Source organism: Orcinus orca, chromosome 7 (assembly GCF_937001465.1).
Source record: "Orcinus orca chromosome 7, mOrcOrc1.1, whole genome shotgun sequence".
NCBI classification, from domain to species: Eukaryota; Metazoa; Chordata; class Mammalia; order Artiodactyla; family Delphinidae; genus Orcinus; species Orcinus orca.
The window spans coordinates 89,979,532-90,001,790 of NC_064565.1; the positions used below are offsets into that span (position 1 = coordinate 89,979,532).

At 38.9% G+C, this 22,259-nt stretch overlaps 1 protein-coding gene across 1 annotated transcript in view; it reads left to right on the top strand.

Moving 5' to 3' along the window:
• Positions 1-22,259, top strand: part of PARD3B (par-3 family cell polarity regulator beta) — a 1,037,324-nt gene that overhangs the window by 602,349 nt on the left and 412,716 nt on the right. Inside the window, exons 14-15 of the mRNA XM_012532519.3 lie at positions 3,391-3,487; positions 13,151-13,266. Coding sequence (XP_012387973.1) covers positions 3,391-3,487; positions 13,151-13,266 — 213 coding nt within the window. The remainder of the gene's footprint in view (positions 1-3,390; positions 3,488-13,150; positions 13,267-22,259) is intronic.

Sequence of the window (22,259 nt, forward strand, 5' to 3'; positions counted from 1 at the left end):
CATGTGTGCAGTGAAACTTTATGTGCAAAACCGGTTGGCGGGCCGGTTTGGGGCCAGGGCCATAGCTTGCTGAGTTCTAGTCTAAAGGCACAAACTCTTTTGCCCTTCTTTTCTGATCTGGCCCTGGCAGGATGGATCCTGTAAAACAAGTCACAACAATAAAAGATGGTGATTAAAATAAGGGTCATTTGGTCATGGATGAAGTAGTGACTAGAGGTGCAACGTTCACAGGCGATATATAAAATGACCTTGTACACTCAGTGAGATCCAGAAATACTATTTTTAGGGGATAAGAATTCCAGACTTTCACGGTGATAAAGGGCTTAACAAAGGTATTTGGGCCAAGAGGGGAAAAAAATATTCTTTACAGCAACTAGATTTGTTGTTTAAAAAGTACCAAGGATAAAGAATCATCAGAGAAGATACTAACCTCTGCATCTATCATTACTTTAAAAACACATAGATTATTCATGTGAATGAAATAAAAATGAAAGTTAATGATCGTAATAAAACCAGAGGAGATGCAGAAGAAGAGGAAGGAGAGGAGGAAGAGATGGACAAGGAGGAAGTTACCTGTGGTCCAGTAAGAGAAATGAATGTAGATAAATAGGTGATAGATAGCTCATTGCAAAAGCAGCACATGGTAAATGTTACACACGAATTATTTTCTGTAATATTAACAGATAGAGCCAAAATGTCAGTGGATAAAGATACTGAAGATGTATTTCTTGCTCAAATCACAGCCCAGGGAGAACTGAGGGACTTGGGCTCCTTCTATTGGTAGCTGGGCCATCTTCTGGTGCCTCATCCACTCATGGTTGCAGCTGGCAGATGGGATTTGGGGGGAAGGTGGGGAAGTTGCATATACCCTTCCTTAAGCACTGAGACCGGGCACAACATTGACCACCGTAACTCACATTCCATTGGCAAGAACCAGTCTAGATACAAAGAGGGCTAGAAAATGGGGTCTGGGGCCTAGCTGTGTGCTCAGGAAAAAAGGAAGAACACAGACACTGGGAGTGCTAATATTCTCCACCACTGTTGTAAAAGTACCTACAGATCCCAGAGCAACAGTGAAGGTTTCATGGAGAAGGGGATATTTGAGGTGGACCTTGGGAGAAGGGTGGGACTTTAATGGATGAAGTGGGTTTTGCAATTATATGAGCAAAGACACTGGGGTAGGAAAACCTGGCCTTGTGGTCTGCGAGCAATAAATAGTCTTGAGTGGCTAATGTGTAATAGGAGATAAAGTTGGCTGCCGGGGACACAGACCTTTATTCTGTAGGCAGGTGTGTGTGACTGCAGTGTTTTTGAGCAGGCAATTATGTGGTCACAGCTATGTTTACCACCAGTGAAAGATGGACTGAGAATTTGAGGATGAGTGATTAGAACCAATGGAAAAGATGTTGTTCCAATATGTCCCTTGTTCCAGTTTATCTTGTAGACCGTCTGCTCTTTTTCTCTCAGCAAATCTTTGGCTGCCTAACTGCTGCCATATTACCAGATCACTGGAGTGGGGGACAGTGCAGGGGGACAGTGCTGGCTGCCTTTGCTCCTCATGCTTCTGTACCCTGATCATCTTACTTACCAGATTCCTGCTTCAAATCTCATTCCCTGGGACATGTCAGCACTGCTAGAACTGCCTCCATTTTATACTGGTGTCTGGGGCAGAGCTTGGAGCAAGTGCTTCCCTGGTGTATTCATCAGGGTTCTCCAGAGAAACAGAACCAGTGGTGTGTGTGTGTGTGTGTGTTCGTTCGTGGGTTTGTATATGTATATATAGATTACATACACAGATTTATTTTAAGAGATTGGGTCATGTGATTATGGAGGCAGGCACGTCCCAAGGTCTGCAAGGTGAGTGGGCAAGCTGAGACCCAGAAGAGCCACTGGTGTAGTCCTGGTCTGAAGGCCAGCAGGCTCAAGACCTAGGAAGAGCCAGTGGTTCAGTTTGAATCCAAGAGCAGGAAAAAGGCAATGTCTCAGTTTGAAGACAGTCAGGCAGGAAGAATTCTCTCCTACTTGAAGGAGGGTCAACCTTTTTGTTCTATTCAAAACCTCAGCTGATTGGATAAGGCCCACCCACCCACATAAGGGGGGGTACGATTTACTTTACCCTGTCTACTGATTTCAATGTTAATATCACCCCAAAACAGCCTCACAGAATACCAAGTGTCTGGGCACCCTGAGCCCGGTCCAGTTGATACATAAAATTAACCATCAGACCTGGTATGTGGGCAAGTCAGAGTGGTTGTTCCCAGCAGCATTTCTCAAGGACAAAGAGATGATTTTCTTGTTCTAGCAATAGAGTCTACCTTTTACAGATATCTCACTGTAATAGATCCATAGCAGAGTTTATGGTGTACAGAATAATAATCCTTTACTTACTCATTGGCACTCATTGCACTTATAAATTGCTGCTTGAATATGCACTATCTTATATAATCCTTGTATTCCTCCAACGAAGGTATTCTTATCCCTACTTTATAGATATAAAAACCAAGGTTTAAAAAAAAAAAAAAAAAAAAACCAAGGTTTATAGAAGTTGAGTAGTTTGCCCAAGTTCATACAGCATTACAAGATTGGAAACATGCAGTCTTGCTTCACGAACTATATTCTTAATCACGATGCTCTATAATTTTTTTCATACATTATTTAATATTTTCATTAGTAATGAGGATTAAATGATACATAAGGCTTAGCTCAGTGTGTGATACACAATAAGATCTCAACAAACCTTGTTATTAGTTGTTGTAATATTCAGTATACGTGTCTATGTTTTTCTGTATGAAATAGACTGAAAAAGTAAACATTTTTAGCAGGTAGGAAAACTAGAACTCAGACCCCAGTCTTTTGCTTCCGAGGCCCCAAACTCAGAGTTTTCCACTACAACACAGATGCAAAAAGAATATATATATATATTTTTTTACCTCTGTGGTGTCTAAATGGTGAGTAGATATACTGTATCTCATTTTTTTTTAAGTACTTTTTGTCACTGAGGCAAATGCTTAAATCACCATTTAATCCAGAGCATTCATTATAGAGTCTTGTTTACAAAAACGTTGTCATAAAAGAAATGGCTTGTTAATCTTCTACAAATCACAGGTAGTGAATATGTGTCAACCCTTCCCAGGTGGGAAAAGGTAGTTAAGATGCAAGGACTTCACTTGCCAGGGGTTGCCAGCAAGTCACATTATCAGGCTTACATTTCCCCGTACAGGCTGTATTAGCGTGCATATGAATCCTTCAGTGCTGTGTGAGGACTTATTTGTTTCAAGGCTGGTTTCTGTGTTGGTGAAAATTATGTCTGAGAGATGGACTGAAACAAAACCAGGCGCTGGATGGTTCTGCCTCCTGTTTACTACAGCTTTATTTGTTCTTTGCTTATAGAGCTCTTGCTTCCCAATGACGGATGGGCTGAGAGCGGAGGACCTCCTCCTCCACCACATCCCGTTCTGGAATTGGGCCTTGAAGATTACAGCCACAGGTATCGATAAAATGATATACCATAGGGGCTTCCCTGGTGGTGCAGTGGTTGAGAGTCCGCCTGCCGATGCAGGGGACGCGGGTTCGTGCCCCGGTCCGGGAGGATCCCACATGCCGCGGAGCGGCTGGGCCCGTGAGCCATGGCCGCTGAGCCTGCGTGTCCGGAGCCTGTGCTCTGCAACGGGAGGGGCCACAACAGTGAGAGGCCCACATACCGCAAAAAAAAAAAAAAAAAAAAAAGTGATATGCCATAAATATTCCCCGGTATGGTTTTTCTGGGAAAACCCAGCAACCTTATTGTAACTCTAGTTCTTTACAGGATGGATATCTCATAGTATCTGTAATTCCTTTCCAGCGAAAACTTCTCATAGCTAATATTAATACCTCAGATTGTTCATTTTTGCTTCCTGGAATTTAAGATTCATCATATCTTATTAAGATATATGAGAAAATTGATGAATTTTCTTTTACCAAGTTAAAAACTAGAGAGGTGGAACTCAAAAAAAAAAAAGTTATATGGGAAGGTATGAAACAAAACTGAGAAGACATAAACCTTTTCTTTTCTTTCTTATTTGCAGTTGGCAACCCTAAAGGTATTTTAAAAATAGATGTTCCAAGAAAGTTAATGGAATCTAAAAATTAAAGCAGCACCATATATAATCTAAACTATTGAAAAGAGCGCAATATTATATCCATTCTGTAATAGAAACCAAAAGATCAATATTTTTTTAGAATCACACAAGCATGAGAGAGAGAGATTTACTAACATACACACCATTTGACTAGTAGAATTCATAGATTTTGTTCTTCTGATGAGTTTTAAAAATCATTAACTTGTCCCTTTGCTATTTTCTGTATTTATTATGGCTGTTAAAAAGTGGATATTTCATTCCATTCTTGTCCCATGATAATCCTGTGAAGTTTTTTCATTTTTCTTGCAGCAATGCTGTTTTCTTTCAAACATCACTATTATGGTTTTTGTTTTGTTTTGTTTTGTGTTTTACAATCTGCTAAAAATAAAGCAATACAACAAGAGTACAGCTAACTCTATTAGCCAGAAGCTTACCTATATTTACCTATCTCCGACTTCTACATTTTTGAAGTCAACTTTTTTACTCAAATACAGTTTCTTGAACTAGATTGATAATCACAATAATGTTCTAGATCAGTATCTCTGGGGGTTTCTTGAGCAAAAGTCTGGACATTTTTAATTTTGCATGCTTATTTGCATTGCTTGCCTCAATCCTGAATCAAAAATGAGTTTGGTAGCATTAAAAAATCCATTTTAGGACTTGAGAACATGGGGAGGGGGAAGGGTAAGCTGGGACGAAGTGAGAGAGTAGCATGGACTTATATATACTACCAAATGTAAAATAGATGGCTAGTGGGAAGCAGCCACATAGCACAGGGAGATCAGCTCGGTGCTTTGTGACCACCTAGAGGAGCGGGATAGGGAGTGTGGGAGGGAGGGAGGGAGGGAGGGAGACGCAAGAGGGAGGAGATATGGGGATATATGTATATGTATAGCTGATTCACTTTGTTATACAGCAGAAACTAACATACCATTGTAAAGCAATTATACTCCAATAAAGATGTTAAAAAAATCCATTTTAAAAATAATTTCACTCATCCTATCTTACTGTTTACCCAGCGTATATGCACAGGCCTGCTGGAATAGTGCAGAGATAAATCAGATATAAACCTGTAGTATTGTATTCATAAGATAAATGTATTTGGCCTTAATCCCATTTCTGGCAGTGACCCCTAAAAACCTTGGAATTTCCTCCGTATTGAGACTGATTAAGGTGCCATGTTATGTTAATGAAGGGGCTGGTTGCCAGTGGAGCCCATCTTGTGCTTAGAGGGTTGGAACTTTCAGTCCCATCCAGAGAGATGGGCCTTGAATCAGTTGACAGTGGCCAGTGATTTAATCAATCTTGCCTCTGTAATGAAGCTTCCATAAGAACCCAAAAGGACAGGGTTTGGAGACCTTCTGGGTTGGTGAACATGTGGAGATGTGGGGAGAGGGGCACACTCAGAGAGAGCATAGAAGCTCGGAGCCTCTTCTCACATACTTTGCCCTGGGAAGCTCCACATACGGCGGTTCCTGAGTTATATTCTTTTACAGTAAACCAGTGATCTAGTAAGTAACATGTTTCTCTGAGTTCTGAGAGCCACTATCGAAAACTAATCGAACCCAAGGAGGGGTCTAGGGCACCTCTGATTTATAGCCAGTTGGTCAGAAGTAGAGGTAACAACCTGGACTTGTGACTGGTGTCTGAAGTTCAAGAAGGGGTCTGTGGAACCTCCAATCTGTAGCCCATCAGTCTGAAGCACAGGTGACAACCTGAGCGTGAAACTGGCATCTGAGGTGGAGTATGGGGGGCAGTCGTATAGGACTGAGCCCTCAACCTGTGGGATCTGTGTCAGGTAGATAGTGTCAGAATTTAGTTGAGTTCTCCAAAACCCTGCTGCTGTCCTAGAATTATTGGAAGTATGGGAGAGCTCCTCGCTCCCCACCCCCCAACACTTGTTAAAATTGGGTCCAATAGCCCAAAAGGAAACCCTAGCCTCAAGACGATGGTAGGCTAATAGGTAAAAGTGACAAACGAGAACACAGGGTACAAAGTGATATTTACCAGAAGACATAGATAAAATGCCCTGAGCTGCTGAGGCAGAGAAAGGAGAGTATTCCCAAGTACAGGAAGCAGGGAAAATGTTAGGGGGAAAAGTGATACTTGAGCTGAACCCTAAAATATGAGTAGGAGCCTGGACATGAAAAGAGCCCCAGAAGGAAGAGAATTTCAGAGAGAGGCAAAGGCAGAAGGAACAGATGGAGGTAGGAAAGTAAGTTGATTTGTGCAACTTCTATCGTGGCCGATTGGCCAGATGATCATGCCCAAAAAGCAGGGATAAGGAGATCAGACTTCATTTGGTAGATAGTAAAATCTTATTGTGGGAGTTCAGCAGATAAGATTGGGTTTTAGTTGTGTACAACAAGGATTATAATTTTTGTGACTTTCTGTTTGAATAAAACAAAACAAAACAAAAAAGCAAAAAAAACCCCAAGGATTAGGTAAATGGAGGAGAGTTAATATCTGGTAGAAGCCAGAGACTCTGTGGATACCTCCTGGGGCCATGGCAGTGAAACTTACTGAGGACCTGTGCTGGGGAGGTTGGGGAGAAACTTTCTGCGGTGGGAACCTTTCAGGGGACAGAGGTAGTTGAGAGATACTGCAGAGCTAGAATCATTGAGAATTAGCAACTGCCTTTTTGGCTGCTTCCGTGTCGCCACATATTTCTTCCCTTCCCTTTTCAGGAAAGCATGTTTCTCCACGATCTTGAAAAACAGCTTATATTGGCTCTCACTGCTGTAAATCTTCATCACATGACGTGAACCAGCAACTAACTTTTCCCCCTCTCCCTCCCTAACTCGCTGTTTAGGCTTCCATTCTCACCCTTTTCTAGAACTGCTCTTTTTAACATTGACAGCAATCTCCTTTCAATCAAAAGTATAACTTTTTCTCAGTCTTAAGTCTTCTTTTGATCATTGTCATTCATATGCTCACTCATCCATTCAAAATTATTTATGGAACTCTAAACTGGGCGCCGTAGAAGGTATTGGAATGGATTGGAAGCAACACTGCCCGCAAGGAATGCAGTGTCCCCTTGAAGAGACAGACACACAGATAATTAGCAAGCAGCCTGCTGAGCATGAGATACAAAATGTCATTGGAGCCTAGAAGAAAAAGCCACTAACTCTGTCTGTAGGTGTCAAGGAAGGTTTTTTACAGGAGAGGTAGTGTTTGAAAGGTTTCTTGAAGGATAGAAAGGAATTACTAGGCAGAAAAGAGGTGGGAAGGGCAACTTAGGTTAGGAAAACCACATGATGGGAGAGGGAAAATGCAGTGTGTTCAACGTGGCTAAAACATATAGTATCTGGGGAAAGAATCTACAGGAAGGGCATTGTCTGCCATGCTCTGTGAGCGTCATGCTTCTCCAGAGAGCAGTGGAGAAGCATTGAAGGCTTTGAAGCCTGACAATATCATGTTAAGTGAGTTCACTTGTGGAGAATAAATGAATAAGGGAAACCATAGACAAGGATACTAGTCTGGGACAACCAGCAAGAGAGGAGAGGGGCTTGAATGAAGGGAGGAGCAGCATAGCTGGAGAGGAAGGGACAGAGTCAAAGACATTTTTGGAATGGAAGGAACAAATCTAAAGCTTTGAATCTCTCTCTCTCTCTCTCTCTCTCCCTCTCTCTGTCTCTCTCTCTCTCTCTCTCTCTCTCTCTCTCTCTCTCTCTCTCTCTCTCCCCCCTAGGGTCCTGTGACCTGCACCATCCTGCAAACTGCTGTGTTGCCTAGGTGACCAGCAGCAGTGGGGGTTTGCATGTTGGAAACTTACAGTGGAGGAAGCATTGGAAGGGAGCCAGGAGGGCTGAGCAAAGGAGGCTGTCCTGTCTTAAAAAAAAAAAAAGTTAAAAGCCCCCCTGAAAGGGAAAAGTAGTGCTTTTAAGGGATGGAACCAGTCTTGTGAAACAGAAAACTACTAATTCATGAGAAGTGAAAAACAAATTTGATCAAACTAAACTTATGCCTGTACTTTGAACCAAAATGAAATCAGGAACTTACTGAACTTATTTGTACTATTATGTCAATAATTATTTGACAAACATTTAGAATATGAGTGTCTAAATTAAAATATATATATTTAATATATTTCCTTTATATATATTATATGATATAAGTATATATATTATATGCATATTATATATATAAAGGAAATACATTTTTTGCTGTGATGTCTCAGGGAGAGTTTAAGACAAATCACCAGCAGACAGAATATACTGAATTTGATTAGCTGTTCAGACAACATTTGGTTATTCCCTACATGTTCATATTTTCCCTCCCTCTTGGTTCTCTCTCAGTTCTGCTCTTTCCGTCTCTCTTTCTTTCATACATATGACCTGCATCTACTCTTATTCAGAGCAGCCAATCATTGAAGCTGATCTGTAGCCACCTGAGACTTCAGACATGCCCCTCAAAACCTTCCCCTGCCTTTTTATTTCAGACAGTTCTCCTTGAACATTCATGGGGGGTCTTCTACGTCTTTCCCATTCCTGATTTGTCACTATATTCAGGACATTGGCATATGTTTCACGCTACCCTTATTTATTCATTATGCAGCATAATTTGACATTGAATATCGTTTCTCTTTGATAGATTCCCTGGTTGTTCATGGGGGAAATACAGTCTTTATCTAAGACACGTCTTTGGCCTGCTGTCAACTTACAGCTTCCGCTGCAGCCCATTCAGCCATGAGCACATGCTAACTGCCTTCAAAATTAGAATATGCCATGTTTTATAGTTAATCATTGTGTCACCCTCTCACTCCAAAAACTTCCAATATGTAGCATAAAATTACAAACTGTTTTACTAGTCTAATATATGTGTCTACGGTATTTTCACATTAACCAACTCAGTACTATACTCATTATTCAAGTACATTAGAAGTTCACATTGGCTCCAATCACATCATGTCTCATATTACACTTCCTTCCTTCCTTAAATATCTGCCAATCTGATATCAGCCTTGTTTCCATTTTGTACCATGGCAAGAGGGGTCCTTTTATTGAAGGTTTTCAAAGTGTACACTTGGCCATGTTCGAAACAATGCTAACGGAGGTACATATCACCATGATCAATTTAATGGACATATCCAGGTATGCATATGTATATATACAGACACGTATATGAATATATGTTACATTCATATGTACAAAGCAGCTTTTTATTTTCTTTGATCATCTTTGATGGTGTCTCCACATCATGTTATTGCATTGTCATCTTGTTTTTTCAATGGGAATGGGGGTAATTGTTTCTCAAGAGTTTGGGAAAATTTGAGTTCTTATTCTTAATTTGTCACGTAATACCTGGTTTGGTAAAGTATTCTAAAACAGTCAAGTGAGGATTTCCCTGGCGGTCCAGTGGTTAAGACTTTGCCTTCCATTGCAGGGGGTGTGGGTTCAATCCCTGGTCAGGGAGCTAAGATCCTACATGCCTCATGGCCAAAAAACCAAAACATAAAACAGAAGCAATATTGTAACAAATTCAATAAAGACCTTAAAAATGGTCCACATCAAAAAAAAAAAAAAAAAAGAAACCAAGCTAATAAATAACTAAATAAAACAATAAAGTGGATTAACCAAAACACTACTAAGTTGGGTAGATTCCCATAGTCTGCCTTGAGCAGAGCACTTTAAATGCAGCGTGAGCTTTTTTTTTTTTTTTTTTGAGCCATGGCTCACGGGCCCCACTGCTCCGCGGCATGTAGGATCTTCCCGGACCGGGGCACGAACCCGCGTCCCCTGCATCGGCAGGCGGACTCTCAACCACTGCGCCACCAGGGAAGCCCAGCGTGAGCTGTTTTAATGAGGAATATTCATGTTGGTTCTAAACCTCCTCCCTAAAGGTATTCATTATAACGTGGCATCTATTTTGATTAACCCTTTAATTTTCTTTTATTTCATGATATGAACCACTGTTGAAACAAAAAACTAACCTAAAATGCAAGCTGCATGAGAGAGCGTGCATGAAACTGCAGTAAGAGGGAAAAGTCTGATTTCCGTGGGCTCAAGATCAGCAACAACCTGTGTCCCAGGCTAGCCACCATTTTAGCCAAAGCTTTTGCAGCTCTGGGAAGAGTTCAAGAAACCACAATCTGGTCCTGGCTTTGGCACTGGCCAGCTGTGTGACCTTGGAACATCAGTCTACTCTTTGGACCTCAGTGTCTTATCTACAAGATGAAGAGTTAGATGAGGTGACCTTTAAGGTCTTCCAGCTCTTAAATTCACTGGTTCCATGAAGGCCATGAGTCTCTCTGACACTAAAACCATGTCATCACAAGAGATCAAAGGATGAAAAACTAAGTGCAAATAAAGGTTGAGTAACACATTTAAAGGCAAGTGCTTGCAAAACGTCAATGCTCAGGGGGAAGCTCATATTCACCATGGCATCTCAGAATTCTTCTTTAAAGTGGGCTAAAACAATTAAAATATTGCTATTATGCCAAGCCAGTGTCAATAGCACTAGCAGGTCAGGATTTTTGTTTACAATTGACATATTTGTCCACTACCACTAGATACCACATCTAATATGCCTTATGTCGGTAGCTTTCTTTATTGAGCATGTAACCAGACACCAAGAAAGAAGCCAAAAAAAAGAAAGAAAGAAAGAAAAGAAAAACCTTCATAATTCTAAAGAGTTGATTTAAGCTTCTTGAGGAAATTTTCATGAAAAAATGTACAGTTGTCCCTCGGTATCTATGAGGAGTTTTTGTTCCAGGACCCCCGCGGATACCGAAAGCTGCAGATGCTCAAGTCCGTGGTATAAAATGGTATAGTATTTGCATATAACATCCTCCCATATACTTCAAATCACTTAATACAATGTAGATGCTATGTAAATAGTTGCCAGGGCATGAAAAGTTCAAGTTTTGCTTTTTGGAACTTTCTGGAATTTTTTTTTCTGAATATTTTTGATCCCAGTTTGGGTGATCCTTGAATGCCGTACCTGAGGATATGGAGGGCAGATTGTATAATTTCTTTGCTGGAGAGTGCCTCAGGCCCTCATTCAAAGACCACCACGCTAACCTACAGAAACAAAGGAAAGGATTAATAGCTTACTTTGTTGAGCTCTTACTGTGTGCTAGGTACTATTGTCAGTATTTAACATATCTTAGTTTATTTCATACTTACAATAGCTTTCTTAAGTAAATTCTATTACTGTCCAATTTTAAAAAATTCTTTTCCATTATGGTTTATTACAGGCTATTGAATGTAGTACCCTGTGCTATACACTGTGTCCATTTTATGCACTAGTAAATTGAGGCCACCCACCCTAGCATCTCGCTCGCAAGCCCAGGGCCCTAAACATCATTCCTTCTAAACAGAAGGAGAGAAGGGCTCTTAGTCACAAGCCCACAGAGAGTCTGACAAAAACAGAGAAGGCAAAAAAACTGTACAAAAAACTTGGATAACTTGAAAAGCAGAAACTTAGTCATTTGGGAAGCTAAAGAAGGTCTATGTGTTTATCTGTTTGTTTCCTAAATGTTTCTACAGCACTTACTCTGCACCAGACACTATTCTCCTTACTTTGCAAATCTTTGTAACTCATTTTATCTGATGCCAACCCTAGGAGGTAGGAAGTGTAATTATACCCATTTTATACATAAGAAAATGGAAGCACAGAGAGGTTCAATAACTTGCCCAGTCCCACAGCTAGTAAGGAGCAGAGCCAGGATTTAGAAATGGGCAGACCTGCTCTGGAGTCTGTGCTTTTGAATGCTGTGCTGTATTATACTATATTACACTCTATTACAATAACAGAGGCCCATTCATTCAGCAATATTATTATTGCTGCAAGGCAATACTAAATATACATGACTAATAAGTTTCAAGAAAAGATTAAACTTATTTTGGTGTATTTGGTTAAGAAATCGAGATTCCCCAGTACATTTTATAAGGATTCTCATTCATGACAGTTGAATTTGGGGGTTATTTTATTTTTTACAATGTCAAATCCCAACCGTTTGAAAAAGATTCAACCTCAGTACTTTCAGATTTACCGAGGATACTTGATTTGAGTTTTTACTGTATTTAAGATTAAAGTTGTGTTGAAACGAGCTACCATATTTACTTTGTAAATACATGTACCAAGGGAGAAAGTGGCTGTAATTTAATTCATGAAAAGTATATAAATATAATTTATTTCTAGATCAAGAAATGAGGCATTGTCTGTAATTCCCTTATATAATCTCCATCCTCAAGCAAAATAAATAAAATATTCCTCAGAAATGGAATTCTTTGAGATTACAAGTACTAGGAAGCCTATAATGGGCATTTGATGTATCTTTGTCTAAATTGTCAGCTGTGCTTTTCCTGTTACTTCCTGTTGGTATTATTGATGAGCAGACTATTTGCTCAGCATTAACATTAGTTTTAGAAAATAGACCTAAATAAAGTAGAAAACCAAACTACGGCAGCCATTAGTCATTCAACAGAATGGTTTTCTAGAAAGGATACAACCCTTACACTTGTTTTTAAAGGAAGGGCGTTCTTAGCCCACAGATCTCTCTTAACCTGCCTTTAGGCTCTGCTAGTATCTAGTGACATCCTTTGAAGCACCAGTGCTTTGTGGGTTTGCTTTACCCACTTAAAGTTATATATTGTATAGCAGGATCCCAACTGGCAGAAATCAGTGAAGAGGAAAACATGGTATTAGCCAGAGAATATCATTTAAATTGCAGAATATGATAAAATGCATGAAAACAGAGTTGCTATATCTCGTAAAAGAAACCTGAGGTTCACGAAGTGGTTGAAAATGCCTGGTTGGGGCTTCCTTGGTGGCGCAGTGGTTGAGAGTCTGCCTACCGGTGCAGGGGACAGGGGTTCATGCCCCGGTCCGGGAAGATCCCACATGCCGCGGAGCGGCTGGGCCCGTGAGCCATGGCCGCTGAGCCTGCGCGTCCGGAGCCTGTGCTCTGCAATGGGAGAGGGAGCTGCAGAGGGAGCGATGAGGGGCTGTATTCAAAATGAGAACTGCTGAATAAAAAATAAGATTTTATTCTAAACCTAAATATGGCATTTGGCTTCTTTCTGCAGCTCTGGGGTGGATTCAGCAGTATTTTTTCCGGATCAGCGCCTCAACTTTAGATCTGTGACACCAGCCAGGCAGCCTGAATCAATGAATCTGAAAGCCTCAAAGAGCATGGACCTTGGTAAGTGAGGGTGAGGTGACATCCATATCAACTGTCCAGCCTCAGCCCATCTATCTTCTTGAATGTCCTGCCGTTGTTTCTTCAACTCCAACCTTAGGGGGCGGGGTTTGCTGAAGCTTGGAAGAGGGGATATTGGTCATCCTATCTTCCTATCTCCTCTCACACATTTAATCGTAATTACCGCTTTTTAAAAGAGAGATAAGTGACATTTTTATGTATAGGTCAGAAAAATAGAAGTATTCCTTCTGGAGGATCTGAATGCCATTAAGCATCTTTAACTCACCTGCCTTTGCGTTTGTACTCTCACCTCTGCAAGTGTTCTTCTGTTTCTCATGTACATACCTGTTGCAGGGCCTGGGAAGATAAGGCAGTTCAATGAATCCTCTTCTACAGGGCATCCCATCTCTCTGTGCAATGGATGGAGATGGCGGCAGTGGAGAAGATCTATCTCTATAAGTGCCCATCTCCAAATCCTGTAATATCAGAGGGAAGAGGGGTCCCTGGGTTTGCCAGATTGTGGGAGTCAAGGTACTTTGGTTTCGTGCCCAGACAACCTCAGTGAGATTCTGAGTCCTACAAGGAATTTCTGGGTGACTGTTGGCTGCCAGGGCAGAACAAGGGTCCCTGCAAACTCTGTTCTCCAGGCTCTGGAATGTGAGATCCCGGAAGACATCTCAGATACCCAAGCACATTGTTGCACTCCCATTGGTCCTTAGAGAGAGAGAACTATTGGAATAGGATGCTGGTGCAAAATAACTTCTCAGCAAAATATTTACTGCTTCCTGAATGCTCAGAGGCCAAGCTTTGCCAATGTCTTTTTTGTTTGTTTGTTTTCCGAAGCATATTACATATTTCATTAGTAGCACCAAGAAAATGGAATAATCAAAACTGCGTGTTCCATGAAACAATCTGATAAATAGTGCTTATCTGTTACTCATTTATAGGAGTTCAAAAAGATGTTCAGTCACGATGAAAAACGAGAAGTTGATTCTATTTTCTATAAATTAACTAGATCGCTGGGATACATTTGCTGTAATCACTTATAGTAAGAGACTGACAGAAAGCCTTAATAAGGAAGCTATCTCGTGCACTGATCAAAAAGGAGTATTTTCTCAAGCGTGAACCTCTGACCAAAGGAATAATATGTGACAGTGACACAGATTACTACTAATAATTTAAGGAGCAATTTGTTTTTATAGAGTGCTTGATAAATATTTCCTGTCCTGTCTTCCCAATTTCTCTGTAAAGAAGATGAATGGGTAAAAACTGCTCTTAATTTGGGGTGAGAAATATATTACTCTTTTCCTCATTTAATAAAAGAAAAAAAATAAGTAGCCAGTAGTGCGGTTTTTAAAAGTCTCTGCAAAAGAAAAAAATAGCATCCTTTTTTTTTTTTTTAATTTTATTTATTTATTTATGGCTATGTTGGGTCTTCGTTTCTGTGTGAGGGCTTTCTCTAGTTGCAGCAAGTGGGGGCCACTCTTCATCGCGGTGCGCGGGCCTCTCACTATCGCAGTCTCTCTTGTTGCGGAGCACAGGCTCCAGACGCGCAGGCTCAGTAATTGTGGCTCACGGGCCCAGTTGCTCCGTGGCATGTGGGATCTTCCCAGACCAGGGCTCGAACCCGTGTCCCCTGCATTGGCAGGCAGATTCTCAACCACTGCGCCACCAGGGAAGCCCCAACATCCATTTTAAGAAAGAAGAAAATTATATCAGTTCCATAAAAACAAAACCTAAGCCATGTCCAGAAACAGTTTTTCTGTTTACATTTTTTGTTACTGAAAATTTTGTTTCTGAGAAATGTTCTCGTTTAGAATGAAATAGCCCTTGCAAAATATGAATAGTTAGCAGTCACCCTTTGCATTTTATTGTACTTATAACATAAATGACAATAGTAATGTTTGTTCAGTTTTACATAGTTGGGCGAAGGTCATGAGCTCTTGTCTTCAGGATACAGGTATCAAACATTGGTTTAAATGCACCATACAGCACAAGCATTGGTATGTGCACCATACAGCACAAGTGGTAACATGTGCTATAAAAGCATTTTGTAAGAAAAAATAGCCTCAAAAATAGCCTTTTGTAAAAGCATTTTGTAAGAAACTATCAAAGTTTGGTCCCTTCCAGGAAAAGCCAAATTAAAGCTAACAGTCTTCCAGAGGGCTCTGAGGTCAACATTCTAGGGCCTTTCTGAACCCCTATTCTCAGAACAATTGAGCGAGCCCAATAAGTATGTTGTTTTTTCTCAATGAATAAGCTCAGGCGATACCAGAATGGTAAACATTCGGAAGTGTCTTCCCTGTTTGATTAGATGAAAAAGATATTGTAAGTAGTTTAGTTTTCCATATATGGCACTGGGCCAACATAAGGAATGAATATATTTGATAAAAAGGTTGGTGACTGTGCTTAGAGGAACAATCCTCTCAGGGTCAAGATCCATTCTTCAAGAAGTTTAAAAAAATTGAGGTATTTAGGTTGAACAGCAAATTAGTGCTACTTGATTGTGTTTGACCTAGAAAAACAGCAATTTCATATGTTCAAAATGAAAAAGATAAACCTCCTATTTACTGCATAATTTATGTTGGATATTCCTCCTTTATAAAGCCTTTAAACTTCTTCAAAGGCTAATAAGCCTCATTGGTACCTTCTTTGTTTTTATTTGTTTCATTTTTGCTGCTGAGTCTAAGCTAGTATTTTCATTTGCATATCATGTTCAAATTATTTTAAAGGTGAGTGGGTTCCATTTCTTTCTTTTCACTTATGTTTCCAAAGACAGACGGTTCTTATTGTGAAAAATAAAGACTTCTCATCCCCATCTCCTTCTTTTATTTCCGAGATACAAACATGATTTTAGTTTGCTATGTATATCCTTATAGAAAATTTTAGTTTGCTATGTATATCCTTATAGAAAGTACTCTACCTAATTGCCATTCCATCTATGTACAGACATCTCTGTCACACGTTGTGTTTCTTTATACTAATTGTATAGTGTTATGTTATATGAATGAATCTTGATTTATTATTTACTTTTCCCCTTTTGATTAAATTTGGACTTAATTGAGAGTTTGTATCTTTTGGTTTGGATAAGGGGGTTTGGTGCATTTGTATTTCTTATTCTATTCTATTTTCTTTATTCCATGATTTGTTTATTCATATTCTTTGCCAAAAATGTTTCCATTTGTTAATTCCTTTTCATCTTTAGACTATTGTTATGTATGTTATAAATAACTTTTGCAGTCTATTATTTGTCTTCTTAGTTTGATCGTGATATCCTCTACTATAAAAAAGGCTTTAGTCTTATAGTCAAATATTTCCATCTTTTCCTTCATGACTGTTTGGTTTTATTTATCTCATTTATTTTCTTGTACATTTAAAGGCTTGGTGTTTTTTTTTCCATGTTTAGCAATAATTTTATTCATGGTTTATGAGGTGGAAAAATTTTTCTCCATGTAAATAGGCAAATTATTCATAACATTTACTGACTTTTATGTCCTTCCCCCATTAATTTGGAATGCAGTCACATTGAATACTAAATTCCCTTTCATACATAGGGTGATTTCTAGACATGCTGTTCTGTTGATACATTGGTCTGTCCCATGCCAGTATCACCCTGTTTCAATTGTCATCTGACTACACTGTATTTTGATAACTTATAGAGCTGTCTTCCTGTTTTTTCTTCTTTTGTAAAATTACTTTGGCCCTTCACATGCATTTATTCTCCCACATGAACCTGAGATCAGCTCATCAAAAATGAATTTAAAGATTAAAGAGGAATGCTTCTACCATGGGTGTGCCCATTAATTTATGAGGTTTGCTCTTGGTTCCTGATAGAAATGTTTTGATCAATTTAAACAAGTTTCTTTGTGTTCCTACCTTCTTGAAAAGTTTTTTTATTTGCTCACTTTGTTTAATCAGGAATGGATGTTGAATTTTATTAAGTGATTTTAAGGATCTATACAGGATGATCATGTGTATTTTGTTCTTTATTCTATTAATATAGTGAGTTATTTTAATAGATTCCCCAGTATTGAATCTTTGATTCTTTCTGAATGACTCTAAATTTTTCTGTGCATTTGAAGAAGGTAGAAATGAGTAACAACATTTATCTATGTGATCTAAAATGTAGGTGTAAGACTCTGATTATAATTTTACTCAGGGTCATTAATTCCTATATATCTAAAAGTTATAGATTTTTTGAGGCTATTCTGCCTCAGTATTTGTGGATACTTTTGCTGGCATGCATGTGGCCACATTTAAGTCAGATCAGAAATGATTAAAATGATGAATAAAGGGAATTTATTTTTAAATAATTAGATGTAACTATGCTTATTCAAAGGGGTTAGGGTGTCATTTTCTGGGTTTTCCAGAAAATCAATCTTTTCCTACTAATTGTAGACTTTCCTCTATTTATTTAAATTACCAGAATTACTATGTTCAGTCTGGATCCCTTTAATTTGTTCATAATTGAGCTTGTGTGGGTGTTGAGCTGGAAGCTCTCAGGAGCTGAGTAACACAGCTGCCTCTTTGGCCTTTGGCATAGGGTTTTCCCCCAAAGAGCTGACCTTGTTGGCAGTATGCCAGAGAGTCACATTCAAAGACTTTTTGATGAAGCACAAACATCTTCAATATCCAGGCCTGGTGTTTTATGACCCCCGAATGCTATTTAAGAATTAGTCTGAATTATTCAGGGAACAGCACTTCAGTATTTTGGCCCATTCCCTGACCTAATCTATAGCCCCATTCAAAGTTAAGTTTAAAACGCTATTTCCCACAAGATTTTTTTCCTGAGAGTTTTCTCTCCTGTTTCAAATTGACCTCCTACTCCCATTTCAGAAGGGTGTTGTGTAACACAGTTAGAGGAAGGCTGAAGGCAGTGCAGATGGAAGATGCTGACCAGCTGTCCTGCCTCTGTTCAATGAGAGGAAATGAGCTTAAAGTGATGCATGAGGCATTGGGACGAAATTTTAGGAAGTTTCCTGACAATGAAGGTTGTTAACATTCCACGTCTCATAGTCTCTTAAAACTGTGTGTGTCTTGAATGACTATCCCTAAAATCAAGACGATAGATTGGTTTTCTTTCGAGATCTGTGATACAGCAATTTATTATCTGCTAGTTCCGTGCTGAAATTTGTATTAAGATAGAAATGTTGGTAGGCATTCACAGTCGAAGTAAATTATAAATCTGATTTCTCATTTCAACAAAAGATTTGGGTCACGTTTTGAATATAACCCTTTCATACACATCAGGCATTCCTCTCAGAGGGCAGTCAGATATCTCTAGTATCCAATGGAAGATGGGCATGAAAAAAGTTAATTAAACCCATTCTACTGTTCGAATACTTTCTTTTTAAAATTATTTTTTATATAGTGAGGAACCTTCATATGCATTCTCAGAAATAAGACAAAAATCCTGAACACTGAATACACAGGAGAATTTTTATAAAAGTGTATATTCTGATAACTGTCATGCTGATTTATCAATTAAAATATATCATATGATGCCATATAATATTTTAATATAACTTTTTATTTATATCCAGGGATCTTCTTTATTGTCCATCAGTAAGTAATACCTCTGGATATTGTGAAAGCTGAATTGAGTACCACTATTTAAGATATAACTTTGACTTATTAAAAAAACAAAAACAACAACCTGATTGGTAAAGAAGAATTAATGGTAATACTAAAAGAAAGCACCTACCATCTCTATTAGATGAGGAAGAGTTCAAGGACACAATCAGGTGAATGTCCTAAGCTTTAGGAAGTCAAAATGAAGGAATTACAGAGAATATTTACTCATTGATTAAACAAATGTTTCTTGAGTACCTACTGTGTGCCAGGAAGTGCATCAAATGCTGAGGATTCAGTAGTAAATGAGAGAAATGGTGCTTGCTGCAGATACCTAGATGACAACCCTAACAAGAAAGGGAAACTCAAGAGTGAAGATCCCCAAAAAGAAGTACTGACATGATGATGATAACTTATCTCACAGAGAAGAAAAGGGAGAGGCATCTGAAGCACAAGTGTGGCTACTCTAAGAACTAATTGTTAAGCTTGGCTGTGTAGAGAAGAGAAAGAGAGAAGCAAAGGGTGTGAAAAAAGAGTAACAATAATCTAAAAGAATCAATGTAGGAAGAGTTAAGCAGCTGCACACGATGAGGCTTGCAAAACTTTTAAGAGTTAGACAGTCAAGCTATTTTTAGAGCATGAAAAAGAAAGCATGGTGGACCATTGTTTACAGCACGTAACAGCTGTCAGGTGGAAAGCAGAGCCACCGGTTCCCGTGTTAATTTTATCTTCATGCACACAAGAGAATGATGTTCACACTGGAAAAGCATGGCTGCCAGCAAGAGGAAATCTAGACGCTTTGTATCCATCCCTGTGCACTAAGAGGACTGTGATTATAAAGTGACTATTCCTGATCATTAGAAATTAGGAGTAGAAATTAGTAGAAATCCTCGGAGGATTTCTCTTTGTCAAATGAAAAGGAAAATAAGAAAGTGGTCACTAGCCACCTCAATGCTGGGGTCTCTGAAACAACCAATGTGTGCTTTCCTTTTTGATAGGATTTCTAGACTGATAAATCAGGGAGATATTATACATGTAGTTTACATTGATCTTAATAAAGGTATTTCCATTTGTTTTCTGATTGAGACTTTTACCAAATTATGCACTAAGCTAGGTAATAGCATTAGGATGCCCTTTCCCAAAATGTGCTAATTAAGGTGCATTGTCACTCTGAAAGGAATTAAATAACGTATACTATAAGACTGTGTACTTGGGCCCTCTTGTTATATTCTAACAAAACAACAGAATTTGATGAATATTGGGTATATAACTTGGATGAAGACATGAAAAGCGTTCTTACCAAATTTTCAATAGATGTTGTCTCAGAGAATTGGGTAGTATGATAGACTGACAGAATTAGCATTCAAATGATTTATTCAGAATTGAAGAAGATAGAATTTATCGAGTGATGATGAATTCATTGAACAGCCATTTATTGGATACTTTCTCTATGCCAGGCAATACCTAGGTAGATAAGATAAAGCCTCCACTCTTACGGTATTGTCATTCTCGTTGGGTAAATAGATGATAAGGTTGCATAGCAGTAAATAAATAATAAAATTTCAGATAGACATGATTTCTCTGAAGCCAAATTCAGGTAAAGATGAAGACTGGGGAGAGGCAAGCCTAGTTTAGATAGGGTGGTGAAAGATAAAGGCAATGTCCTGAAGTCGGGTTAAAAGAAATCAATTGTACGAGTGTAGAGTTTAGGAGACCTGGGATAATAACAGTTACTGAAGGTGTCCCTGTGTTTTAGCTCTTGCCTGACATGGCCACCCCCAAAACTAGTTCCGTGTTACCAGATTAAGGAAGACAGCAGTTCCACTGTACCCTGGCCTGGCCATAACCCACCTGGATAGAATGCTGTATTTAATTCTGGCTACAGTATTTTAATAAAGACAAGAACAGAGTAGATGCATCCAGATATTGGTGAGAGGCCTTGAAACCATGTCTGATGAAAAACAGTGGAAAGAAATAAAGGTATCTTGCCTGGAAGAGAGGTGACTTAAGAGACATATGAGAGGGCTTCCTTGGTGGCACAGTGGTTAAGAATCCGCCTGCCAATGCAGGGGAGATGGGTTTGAGCCCTGGTCCTGGAAGATCCCACATGCCGCGGAGCACCTCAGCCCGTGAGCCACAACTACTGAGCCTGCGCTCTAGAGCCCGCGAGCCACAACTACTGAGCCCATGCGCCACAACTACTGAAGCCCGCACACCTAGAGCCCATGCTCCGCAACAAGAGAAGCCACTGCAACGAGAAGCCCACGCACCACAACTAAGAAGTAGCCTCTGCTTGCTGCAACTAGAGAAAGCCTGCGCGCAGCAACAAAGACCCAACTCAGCCAAAAATAAATAAATAATTTTTTAAAAAAAGAAAAAGAGACATATGAGAGGTCTCCTTAGATATTTTCATGGTTAATATTGAAAAACTCAAATCTGTTTAAAATCGAATCTGCACCCCAAATATATCAAGCGATGATAGCCAGATCAGAAGATACATCAAGTTTACAAGCTTTGAAATCTAGGAAGTTAATAAGGATGGAAAATTAATTCTGGTTTGTGACATATTTTGTGTGCAAGGAAAGAATAGATACATAAATTGAAACAACTCATGAAGACTGAGAAGCAAAATTCATCAGAAAAATGGAAAAGGAGACACTGTGCATTTTTTGTCTTTAGATAAAAGGTACAGTTTGGTTTTTTTTTAATTTTTTAGTGTACCTTAATATGTTTAAATAAAGTAACCACACAGGTTATAACTGAAGTAGGGTGACTAGATGAAAATAGGTTCAATGAGTTTAGAGAAATTACATATCAGAACTCAGGCTGAATTCTTCTCTGTTGCGAAAAGAGAAACCAGGAAAACTTAGAATAACTGACTTCACACATCCAAAGCCAGGCCTCTTTCAAAACATTAAGAAAAAGCAACATTTGCGTTAACTAAAACATATAATTAAATTTTAGACAACTGCACATTTAAAAATGAAAATAAATTAAATGAAAATAAAAATTAAAATAAATTAATAAGTAAAATAAATTACTATTAACTAAATTATAGTGATATGGATCACTTCTCTATACCTTTAATATAACTAGATCATTATATTGAATATAGCAGAATAATGCAGATTCTGTTTAAAATTAATTGGAATAACTATTGGGGTTGGAAGCAAAGGTACATAAATGCTTCTTTCTGTAAAGGACCTCTTTCTCGCCCTGTAATTCCATAGGTATCCTTTTTTTTAATTGAAGCGTAGTTGATTTACAACGTTGGGTTAGTTTCAAGTCTACAGCAGAGTGATTCAGTTTTACACATATATATATTCTTTTTCAAATTCTTTTCCATATGTATTCTTTTTTCTTTTTAAATTTACAGTCCCTAAGGAATATATTTTAAAGAAGTTCATTTTCAAGACTAATTCGAC